Source organism: Urocitellus parryii, chromosome 11, assembly GCF_045843805.1.
Source record: "Urocitellus parryii isolate mUroPar1 chromosome 11, mUroPar1.hap1, whole genome shotgun sequence".
Taxonomy (NCBI): Eukaryota; Metazoa; Chordata; class Mammalia; order Rodentia; family Sciuridae; genus Urocitellus; species Urocitellus parryii.
In genome coordinates this window covers 43,350,642-43,362,797 of record NC_135541.1, presented here as the reverse complement: position 1 = coordinate 43,362,797, position 12,156 = coordinate 43,350,642, and the positions used below count along the sequence as shown (strand labels likewise).

Below are 12,156 nucleotides of genomic sequence, written 5' to 3'. Positions count from 1 at the left end.
ATTTAACGCAAAACCACTCTGACTTCATGCCTTTTAGTCAAAGAAAATAAATAATATATTCAAAAGGGACCAGATTTGGGGCCGCGAAGTAGCAATATTTTGCCTGGGGGTGGTGCAGACAAGGGAGGGATGGACTGGGAGGGCATGGAAAGGAGGGGCGGTGGGGCGCAAGAGCCCCACGCTCCGAGTTGAGTCGGAGGGGAAAAGTTGCCCCCGTCCTGCGCGCGGAGCGGCCGGAGTAGCGCAGAGGCATCGGCGGGGGGAGTCGCGTCCGGCCCGGGCCGCTGCTCGGGCTCGCGGCCGGGAGCCCAACTCGGCCCGGAGCTCCCCAGCCCGCGGCCTCTGCCGCTCGCCGCCCTGCGCAGCGTGGCCTCGTCCCGGCTGCGAAACTTTCACTCGGGGAAAGCGAGCGATAGAGCCACCAGAGAGGGGAGAAGACGAAAGCTCCACCCGGCCGGTGCGGGGGGACGCGTGTCCACGCAGCCCCGCTCGGCCGAGAGCTCGCCGCCGCCCGCCCGCGTCCGAGGGGCGCTGTCCGGGCTGGGGCCGGGACGGCGGCCCGCGTCCCTCCCGCGACCGGACCCCGAAGGCTGACAAACAATAAACAAAAGTAAGAGTTTGGGGAGGTGCGAGCTCTGCGGCGGCGCGGGCTCCGGGAAGCGGGCCATGGGTACGGGCACCCGCCGTCTCCCCGCACCCGGGGGCTGCAGCTGCCCTGAGCTTGCGGGGTGCGCGGTGGGCTCCGTCGACGGCCCCCTCCCCGGGCGCCGCGGAACTACAGGAACCCTGCCCTGGGCAGCAGAAACGCTGAGTCCAGATTTCAGCGTGTCATGGGCTGCAACCCCGCTGAAACACGTGCGGGCGTCCGAAAACACGGCCGTTCCGCAGTCGGTCGCCCCGATATTAATTAACGCATTAATAAGAGGGCGCCATTAGCCATGTGCCCACACAAATGGCCGTGCAAGAGGAATGCACCCGCATGGAAACAAAGTTACTTTCTTAAAGCTGTAGCCCCCCCACGGGCACACGCGCGCACACACACAGAAACACGCGCAGACACAGGCACACACATGCCCCGGGCCGAGCTTGCGTGACGGTCCCGGGTTCCCCCTGCCCAGACCCAGACAAGCCCCCACTACCAGACCCCCCCACACACACCCTGCTCCAGTCCTCCGCATCCAAACAGCTGCTTACCTGGGTGAGACAGAGCGGAGAATACATAACTGCCGGGCGGTGTGGTGTGCGTGTGCGTCTGGGTGTGCGGTTTGGAGGTGTGCGTGAGTGTGGGTGAGAGAGGAGAAAGAGGGAGAGAGGAAAAGAGAGGGAGAGGGAGAGAGAGAGAGAGAAGGGGGGAGAAAAAAAAATCAAGCCTGCTTCTTGCGTTCACATTTCCAACTCGGCTCAACTGCAGCCAGCCAGCGCTATTGCCGCTCCATGAGCTGAACTTTAACCCCGCCTAGAGTTTCCCTACACTCCACTATACATGTCTACTGTACGCGGGCGTTAAAGGCATAGTGCACCCTTTCCCGCTCCCGCGCCGGCCCGGCCGGGTGCCCGCCAGCTGCCCGCGCGCCCGCCTCCGCCTCCGCTCTGCACCGCACCGCACAGCCGCCGCCCGCTCGCGCCGCCGCCGGCGGGGGGGGGGGGGGAGGTGTGGGGGAGGGGGCGGCTGCGGCGCCGCGCGGCCAGCCCGGTCCCCAGCCTCCGCGGCCGCTTGCGCTACCCGCCCGCTCGCTCTCTCGCTCCCTCGCTCTCCCCCTCGCTCGCTCGTTCGCTAGCTCTCTAGCTCGCTCGCTCTCTCTCTCTCTCTCTCTCTCTCTCTCTCTCTCTCGGCCCCCCCGCCCCCCCTTCCCCGCTCAGCGCATTACTGGGTAACGCAGTGAGGAGCAGTTACAGTCTGTACTCCCGGGCAGCTATAGGCTGCCACAGGATGTGCTTAAGCAAACAAAACTACTTTTCCTCATCCCCATCCCCCCACCCCCGCCGCAGACCTTCGCGGACCTCGGTGGAGGATTTGGGCAACTTTGCCAGGTCGCCCTGCACCCCCTGGGCCACTGTGTGGGCACGAAGAGCACCGAGGAGGAGGCCGGGCGACACATTTGCATGTATGCAAATTTCTTTTAAAAATCAGACCTCCTAGGTAACTTTTTTTTCCCCCTCTGAAATGCGGTACGGCTCAAAGCATTGTAATCTCTCCAGCGAAGCTTTCTGTGGGAATAGATTCGTCGGCAGAGGTAATTATGCACAAAATCCTGCAAACTTTGGGCAGCTTCAGTCCTATGGCATTCAGAAGCGGGGGTGGTGAGGAATAATTTCACACAGAAGATTCACCGGATTGGAGATGGGGGGGGGGGTCTGGAGAGAGGAAGGCGGAGATTAATGAGCATTCTCCCTCCCAGGACTCTGTAACTAGTGGGTTTGAACACAGATGCCATACAAAAAGTTCTGTCACGTTCAGAACCAACAGTGGTTTAGCTGGGACATCTTTTTTTTCTTTCTTTTTAGGAGGAAAAATATATATGAAAGAATATCCCCTTAGGGAAGGGATATATTCTGATCTACAAACAGTATGCCCAGAAATGGACATGGGTTATCCTTATGGTTCATAAGGATACCTGGGACATAACTGGAAGGGTGCCTTTTTGAATCCCCTTTTTCCCTCCCCCAGGTAATAGTTCTTAAAATGGAAAAGAGCTTCCTGCAATTATTTTAGGTTTGCTAAAGTATTGTTTTGGCAGAAAAGGGGGGTGGTTTTTAGGGTTTGGCAAGTTGCCAATAAGCCTGCTTTTCCAGTTTTTTTTTTTTAAACTTCATATTTTCTCTCTAGGCTCTCCTCTCCTGGAAAAAAAATGTATATATATATATACCTGCCTCTTCCAAATCTCCATCCCATCTTCTCCTTCTTCTGTCCCTAAGACAGTTTGCTGCCTGATGCATTTGCCAACCCTTCTCAAAATTCCAAAAGGAAAGAGAAGGTATCACATTGAATTGGACACTGGCACACAGACAGGGGAATCTGTTCCTTGGTAGAGGTGACATAGCTAGAGAGACTCTGAAAAGAGGAAATTCCCACTAGGCAAATGAGGGTGAATGATGTGTAAGGCCACTTTCATTGAGGCAATTTTCTTTCTTCTTCTTCTCTTTTTTTTTTTTTTTTTTTTTTTTTTTTGGTGAAGGAGCAAGAAATGTGTTTCTTGCTCTAAATAAAATCCTCTGAAATAATTCTGCATCTGTCTAAAGTTATTTTATGCTTGTTCTCTAGTTGCTTTGCTGCTAAAATAATTCCCCAATACTCAGAAACAATTCTCCACCCCCCCCACCTCTCCTCCTGAATATCCTTGAAAATCTCTCAGATTATTTATAAAGTAGTGAAGGAAAATAATTTCAATCTTTAATTGGAAAGTTCATTTTTTCCATACTAATCAACTGCATTTCCTTGGTTCCTCGTGGTTTTCAGTAAGGGAGAAACGTCCTAAAAGCCAAGTCCAGTTACAGAGAACATCCCTGGCCACGAAAACATTTGCTGGGATCTATAACTAAAACGCGCTCCAAGTTTCCTAGATAGAAGTTTCTGGCTGACGGTCCCAACATGTAACTGAGGCACAGTGAGAAGTTATTGTTTCGAGTGTGTACTCTTGGGAAACTCTCTTCCAGAGCAGATTAAAATCTTTTTTTTTTTTTGTAGGGGGGGTGTATTAAAAGACACTTCTGCCTCTTTTCAAAACAGCAAAGATTCTTACTTGTGATTGAGTCTCAAAGAAAAAAAGATTTTTTTTTTTTCAAAAAGGGACTGGCACGTCGCCCTGTTTTTTTTTTTTTTAAAATGGGGGAAAGTAATTTAATGCTGATATTTCCACTTTAAAAACTTCTTTTGTTGCAGCAGTGGATATGCCCGCGATTTCCAGCTTTCTGCGGTTAGCAATATTATCTTAAGTAACTTTTGGCGCCCTTCGTAAGACTTTTGGATATGGGACGATTGTTTGCGCCCTCTAGGCAAGGGCTGGATCCAAGTTCAGCACCAAAGCCCTTCACATCCGCTCCTGCTTTCTCTCCTATCTCCGCCAGCTCCCGCTCCCTCCCCCGCGCGGGAGGGGGGTGGAAGGCGGGGGATACACTACAAAGCACAGTTCCAACTACAGCCTTTGGAAACTAGACTGAGAAAAATACAGTAGAAGAGTTACAGTTACAGAAAGGCTTCTGGTAACTTTCTCTCCAACAGGCATAAATTTAAACACACACACAAAGAAACAGATGTTCCTCAAAGGGCAGACTGGGGGTAAAAAACATTTCCAACTCTCTCCCCTCTTCCCAGGTTGCAAAAGTAAATCCTTGTCCACAGTTCACAAAGATACCAAGACACATGAGAGAGCAGAGATGGGGTTAAGGGAGACTAGACAGGGCAGGGTAGGAAACACAGGTGAAGTATGAAAACTAGTTTACTGCAATCATATAAATGGCCCATTGTTAGGAAGGATAAACCCCTTATTGGAAATAACTGCTCCAATCATTTATTTTGCAAGTGGTAGGAGGCTGCCTTGAAATGGGATTGTCTCTGCGCAAAGGAGGCTCCTGTCATGCTCTCTGCTATCCATATTCTTCCTGGCACAGAGCCCAGCCTTGCATTTACTGTGTTTTATTTGCAGAAACGTTACCTTGCCAGCTTTAGTGAAATCCTCTTAGATATATAAATTACGTCAATAAGGTTTCACGTATATGTACATCTCAAATACCTCTCCTTTTGGAGGTTACTTAATAGGGAGATCTTATTAATATGATTTAGATTTTAATGCCCAAAGTAGTGAAGATAGCACTGGGATTCATAAGTGACAACACCATTTATTCTGTAGTTCTTACCAAGACTAAGTTTATTAACTAGCATTTTCCAACATTTTCTTTCTCTAGTTTCAACTTGCTGGTCACTTGCAGACTTTTCTTATATGCATATAAACCTAAATTGAATCATGTTGCTGAACTGAGCATCGAAGTGAATTCTAACATCAAACTGCATTTGATTGGAAGGCCTAAAGCCTTGAGAAATAAATGGGAATTTAATAAAAAAAAAAAAAAGGAAAGAACCTATATAATTTTCCATTCACTTTCCAATAGAATTAGGTGTCTATAATGTTCATAGAGGAGGAGGGAAAGGACACATCTTAGAAGCTGCCAGTTACTGTCTCCAAGACAAGCTATAGTTGGTTCCTACTGGACTGGCATCAAAGACTTGAACAAGAGGCCAGACTCCAGCTAATAGGTAGGGAGTCAACAATCTCCCACACTTTCACCCTCCATAGGGGTTGTGACAACAAAAGGAAATGTGAACAGCCTTACTGTTTTATATGCTACTGACCATACAACCTAAATAGCAGAATTCAAGAAAATATACTCCTTTATCCTTTTCCTTCCAAATCTATAAAACAGCTTTCAGTCCACCTATGACACATTCTCTCTTAAAACTATTCTTTTGAGTTCAAGGGAAGATTGCCCATTTCTTCAAAGGATTTGAAATGCCAGAGCTACTAAGAGAATCAGGGTGAAAAATTCTGTAATGCTGAGTATGCAATATCTTACTTCCCAAAGTTCACTACAGTCCCAAAATTAAGGCAAGATTTAGACACACATTTCCTAAATAAGTTGAACCTCTACTTCCAAAATAGTTACTAACTTCCTTAAATGTAAAAATAATAACTAATGCAAAATTAATTTTTTCCCTGATAGAATTTTTCCGAGTTTTCTTTCTCAAAGAGAAAAGGAGAAGGCGCACGATTCATGCAAAAAATTCCCCAATCAGCTTTTTCTTCTTCTTAAACTTGCAAACGCTTTCCTATTGTGCTTGCTAAATCCGGAAGAGCTTGTAGCTTTGACAGCTTGAACCACACCATCCCTTTCAGAGCCGCAGAGAACTTCAGATCTCCTCTGCCCCGCCCCCTCTGGCTCTTGCGAACCATTGTACACCCAAGCTTTCTTGTGATTGGATAAATCTTTTGTCAATCTCTCAGGTTGTCTCATTGATTAGAGGATCGAATCGTCAATTATTCTCCCGGTCCAGACATTTCTTTTCGTGTTAGGTTGACTGCTGAGGCCAGACGTCTTTTACAGAACAGAGCACGTACAGGATTTCCCCCCACCCCTTTCTGGAACCGAGCAAGCGCTAGGAGGAAAAAAAATCTGTTAAGCTCAGCAATTTTTTCAAATCCCGAAAAGGAAAAAAAAAAAAAAAAGGAAACCCGGTCTCTGATCCACATAGCAAAAACACCATCCGCAAAGCTACATCTTTAAAACAAAACCATCACAATCGACATTTACGCAGCAATCACTTAAGTGCATATGCGAGCTAGAGAAATTTTAAAGTCTTAGTCATTAAGCAAAATCATTCTACCATTATTGTTTATAAAATGCATATCGTATAAATGTAAAATAGAAAGTTTAAGATGTACCACGTACCATTGCAATGTAAAAAGAGTACGTGAGAAACTTTAAAATGCTCAGACGAATTGCTTCATTTGTTGTCCCCCTTTTTTTGCATTTTAAAAATATCTAAATAAACTTGGAACCGTTGAAAACCCGGAAGAGGTTTTTTTTTAAACGCTGTTGGCCAATTGCAGGCTTCTTGGAGAATTTTTTTTTTTTAACTCCAAATCAGAAGTCTTTTGCAATGGCAATGCACGCAGTCTCTCTCTCTCTCTCTCTCTCTCTCTTTCTCCCTCTCTCTCTTTTCTCCTCTCAACCCTCCCCCGCCCCTCCCTCTCCCTCTCCTGAAAAAGATCCAACCTGGACTGGCTGGGTCTCAGATTCTCTCTGGTTATGCCTTGTGTGCTTTGGATTGTATGAGACTTTGCAGAAGTTGCAATCCATTCGGCAGTCCCTCAGTTCCCTCCCTACCCTCTTGTTTATTTCCGCAATCGCTGCAATTTGCATAGTAACCACGCACTAGGCGGCGGCGGCTGCCTGCGGAGGGGGCCTGGAGGGGGGCAGGGAAAAGGCCTTGCCCCCTTCTCCCCTCCTCCCTTCTCTCTCCCTGCCAGTCTCCTCCTCCCCCACTGCGTGTGGCCAATGGGAGCCCCTGCCTTCAGCGCAAGCTCGGGTCGGGACAGGGTTCGGAAGAAAAGCCCCTGTGTTACTAGGCCCCGCTCACGGGATCGTGTTTTTGGCGCAGTGGAAGTTCCCCTGCTTATGGATCCCGCAGCGAGCACTGGGAGATGTGAGGATATAGTACCTTCGCCTGAGGTTGTGCGGGTTCTGCAAGTTTTAATCAAGTCTGCACACCTGCTTTCACGGTTTCTTTTTCCAGAGCCTCTCGTGAGTTATTAGGCTAGTTCATGGTGGTTAGTGAGAGATTTAACCTTTATTTGCACTAGTATAGACCAAGAGTTAAAGATCCTCTTTGGTGCATTAAATCTAGAGAATGCAAAATGTCACAGAGAACTTACAGTAAGATAAAGCATCCACCCTGGGTTTTGGAAAGAAAAAAGACAGTGGCTCTATTTTCTGCAGATGGCTGAGCATAGAATTGCTAGGTGGGCTCCCTGAAGAGTAAAGCCATTCCTTTAAAGCAGAAGATACAGTGACAGCCTACTGTAACTGCCAAGCATCTAATTTGCCAATATCCTTACAAATCCCGTGTTCCACAAAGTGTAAGGCAAGCCCTCCCTCCCCACAAGAGAAGAGCTGTTAAGAGTTTTGACATGGGGGGCGGGGGCCATTAAAGATAATTGTTGGAACATGGAGTACTTCCTTTCACTGGTTTGTCTTATTTCATTAACCCAGACTCTTTCTTTAAGACCATGTCATCTGGATATTTCAATGTCAAAGTTTTTTTTGTTTGTTTGTTTTAATCATCAAGATAGCCATTAGTTCAGAACAGGGACAGACAGCTCTAAAAGGAGAAAGTATCTCTTTAAATGGAAAGCGTCACAACCAGGCTTTTGAGCTTTGTGTTGTTGATTTTATTAAAAAAAAAAAAAGTGTTTGTTTGCTTCAGTTAAGTAGCTTAGGACATTTTGCTGAATAACTAACCGAGTTACAAGAAGAATGTCTGTTTAGCTAACTTGATAAAAATTATCCAATAAGTCAAAAAGAATAGAAAGCAACCTGGCAAGTTGTCAGATTTTCTTAATATTCTTGTAAAAGGACCTAATTAATAATAAGAATTTACACAGTTGAATTAGAAGTCAGAGACATTTCATATTTTATTTCAAATCACATTTTGGGTTTTAGTTTTGCACTTCACGAGTAGTCAACCGATCAGCATTTCTGGGAGTTTCCATACTGTGCTGTCCTTGGCATTAGACAAGCTTTGCTCTTCTAGCCTGCTTTTCACAAAAGCAGGTATTCTCTTACTCTACAAAGCCCGTGGCATTTAATCCAGTCCTTCACTAAGCATGTCCACTTGGCATACTACTTTCACCTAGAAATACACTTGTTGGCACATAGCTGTTTAAGTAAAAGAAAAAAAAATGTGTTTCGAAGTAACAAAATTCTAGGCCTAGTTCAGCTGCTACCAGGTCTTGTGAACTTGAGACCATTATGTAACACTTGTAAAATAGAACATCAACTTATTGGGAGAGTGGAGGGCTGTTTGTCAAGAGTTAAGAACCTCTGAAATGCAAGAGATATCAAGTTGTCTGTGTATTGCATTGCCATGGTCTAAATAATCCCTAATGCTAAGTAAGCCAGGCCTTGTCCATAGTTGATAACATTTCAGTACATTGTCTTTAGCTCATTAACTTGATTTACTGGGGTAGGTTGGCACCATTTTCAAAGTGACCTTTTATATTTCCATCTAGTCAACAAAAACATAGGCTTTGGAGTCAAACTTAACTTTTTAATGTTGGTCATACCATGGAATACTAGTCAAATTATTTAATCTCTGCAAGCTTTAGCTTCCCCATCTGGAAGATGAGAATTATTAAAATAATGTATGTAACATGCCTAGGGTATTTAGTGTACTCAATATGTGGTAGTTATAACAATACCACATTCTAGACACCATGAATGAATAGAGAAGAATAAAACATTATCTCTGCCTCCAAGAAACTTTAAGTCCTATGGAAGAAGACACAAAGCTTAATAATAATATAATGTGATAAATCCATTTTAGGTATATATAAAGAACAAATGGTAATAGAATGATCCGTTTTCTGTAGGTGTGACAATAATCATAGAGGCTAAAAAAGAGCAAATGATGTTTGCGTTGGGCCAGAAGTATAAACTTGTCAGGTGAGCAAGGGAGAAGCAGGGCATTCCTCTCTGGGAAAGAACAGTGGTGTCAATGTAGATAATGGGCAACAACAACAAAAAAAATAGGAATGTATTTCTAATATTGCCTAACTTGAATTAGCTTGCTTTACAGGAACTAAGGGTGAAGTTACAAAAGCAGGCCTTGGCAAGAGTCTTAAGAACTATTTAAACTTTCACTTGGGAGACTGGGAAAACATCAGAAGTATTTAGCCAAGAGATGTAAAAGGTCAGATTTGCAAATTAGAAAGATCATTCTAGTAATGGAGACAAAGAGAACAGAAAGAAGAGGATATCTTGTGCTATGGCATAGCTGGAATGAATAAAAAAAAAAAGAAGGAAAAAAGAGTGGATGGCAGGAGAGAGGTGAGGAAGCAAGGGAAATCCAACACTGATATTATCTTTCAGGGATTTTGATCAACAGGAACAATTTAGAAGTAAAATATTTCTGGATCATGCCAAAATTTAAATATCCAGATGTACAGGATGGTCAGTAGTGTAAGAGGTTCTCTCTAGTCCACAAATTGCCACTTCTATAATCTTAAACCTACTAATATTAAATAATATTAAAATAATACCAGAATCAATAGCTTTTGTGGATTGTTTACATTGTTTTGACATTATTTTTGATTCTTCTTACTCTCTGAATTTTCATTCTGGTAGCCACAGCTCTACCATGCCCTTGGAAATCAGGTGCACATCAAGTAGGGTGACTTTGTGTTGCCAACCCCATTGAGAGCCTCAGGTTTCCATGTAAGTTGGCTTTATGCCTTGAAAATAGTAGGCTCTTCCAGGAATTCTGCTTTGTTGACCCAAATAAAAACATAATCCTCTTGTAAGACATTGATATGGAAACTAGAACATCAGAGTCTTACAGAATTAGAGTAATAATTCAAAATTGCAATATTTTAAATAATCAATTTGTTTAATGTATAAATTAAACAATTTTGACACAGAGATATTACTTTACATTTTCTTGATTTGCCTAAATCCTATATCATCCAAAGCACTTTTTAAACAAAGTGACCACCACAGGCATTCAAAGGACTAACATAGCAATTTAAATGATAAACACTGCAAGTAAAATTAAACACAGGAATTAATGAGGCCCTCAAGTAACCAAGTTGTGGCAGACAATTGTCACTCCCCAACCCCCAATCTGTTCTTTCTCTAGTGCTGGATATATAGATGAATAGTTTAGAGTCAGCATTTCCCAGGCTTCCTTGCAGTTAGGTACTGTATTTCAATGCACAATCATAGCTTGCGCTGTTTTTTTTTTTTCTTCAATTCAAAACTTGGTTTATAACCTTTCATTGTGTAATCATCACATGATATCATTCTGTTCATCATGCCAATTAAAAGGGAAACAGATCAGAAGTGCATTCACCAGTGGCATGTAGATGTATGTCAAATTCTTTTTTTCACACCGGAAAGATGCTTGCTAAATTGTCAGGAAGAAATGATGTACATCAACTTGGACTATTCAATTTTAATGTGTATTCACAAGTATTTTGTGCATCCTAATCTTGCACCAAAGACAGTTTAGTAATAAATAATTCTTAAGTAACATTGGCACAATTAAAAAAAAAACAGCTTTACATAATGGTTGCACCCCTCTTTTTGCAAACAAAAAAAATGGCTTAAAATCGGCAATGTTTATGCAGTGAAAATATGGTATAACATGCAAGTAAGTTCTTCCTTTTTCTTTTTTAAAACTTCTTAATGAAATGTGAGCAGAACTGTTGAGTGCAACTTTCATGCCACTTGCTTAGAAGAAATTGTGCTTGTGGCTCTTTCCAGAGGCTGCAATGAGGCCATCTTAGAGCCCTAACTTCAACTATGAAGACTAGGACAGTGGCCTGGGAGAGAAGACAATGATAACAAGGAAGGAACTTGAGTCCCTAAATGACCTCATGGCGCAGAGCTGCTTCTACAGTCTGAATCATATTTAAGCCACTTTGTTTTGGAGTTTCTGATACAACAGCCTGTCCTTTACTCTAGCTAATAATCAAGACTATAAAACAACTTCATAATAACTTTGAGTAGTTTTCTCTCAGAAATCATATGGCCTTTCCCTAACCTGGTACGTAATACATTTGATTTTATTATCAGTCTTCTTCCCCAGATTCCCTCCTGCTCAGTCTCTCCCCCACTGTACCCTCATCTCAGCTCCAGTAAATGACTCACTTTTCGCTTTTCATCACTTCCTAACACACCACGCATGTTAATCCCTCTTTTTTTTTCCTTGTTTGCATGATTCCTTCTTCCCAGAAGCCCCTCAAAAGTTTTTCCCTGTTCCATTCCTTCTTTCAAGAGCCAAGTGCTACTTACCAACTTCCCCCAGAAGAACTGGTCAATCCCTCTAAGCTCTTTCATTCATCTACAATAGCTCTGTTCACATTACACATCCGCTATTTATTTCTTTCTGTCTACTAGACTATACGCTCCTTTAAAGTGCAATCATTTTATTCATCCTGTATGCCTGGAAGCAAAGTGTCAAAGTGAGTATCAAACCCTCAATTAATTGGTGATGAATTAATGTGTGAATTAATACATGAACAATTGACTACCTTTTTTAGCCTTGAACTCTGATAGAAAATAGGGTCAGGAGTAAGATCAGTGCAAGATGGCATCATCATAAGAGGATATTTCTAAGTATAAATAGCAAAATGTTGAATTTGCCCTTCATAGGACATGCACATGTTATCATCTGTACCCTTCCTGCTGGGTGACTGGGTCAGGCATTGCTATCTCACCACACAATGGAGGAAACTGAGGCTCAGGAAAGTATGGGGAGCCGCTCAAGGTCATTCACTTAGTGAATGGTTGTATAGAATATTCAGTTCATTTAGAATCCTCCAATGCTTTAGCTTGTGTTTAGGCCTCAATTTTTTTTAATTTTTTTTTTTTTTTTTTTTTAGT

The 12,156-nt window shown here is 43.6% G+C and overlaps 1 protein-coding gene across 3 annotated transcripts in view; it reads right to left on the bottom strand.

Annotated features, from left to right (window-relative positions):
- The window catches only part of Nfia (nuclear factor I A), a 351,492-nt gene extending 349,343 nt beyond the window's left edge, over positions 1-2,149 (bottom strand). For 2 of the 3 annotated variants that reach the window (XM_026407231.2, XM_026407233.2), the window contains exon 1: positions 1,195-1,570. In XM_026407231.2, the coding sequence (XP_026263016.1) occupies positions 1,195-1,221 (27 nt within the window). In that variant the 5' untranslated portion in view covers positions 1,222-1,570. Of the gene's footprint in view, positions 1-1,194; positions 1,571-2,001 lie in introns of those variants that run through there. The other variant, XM_026407234.2, reaches the window with a different exon arrangement.
- Between the last annotated feature and the right edge of the window lie 10,007 nt (positions 2,150-12,156).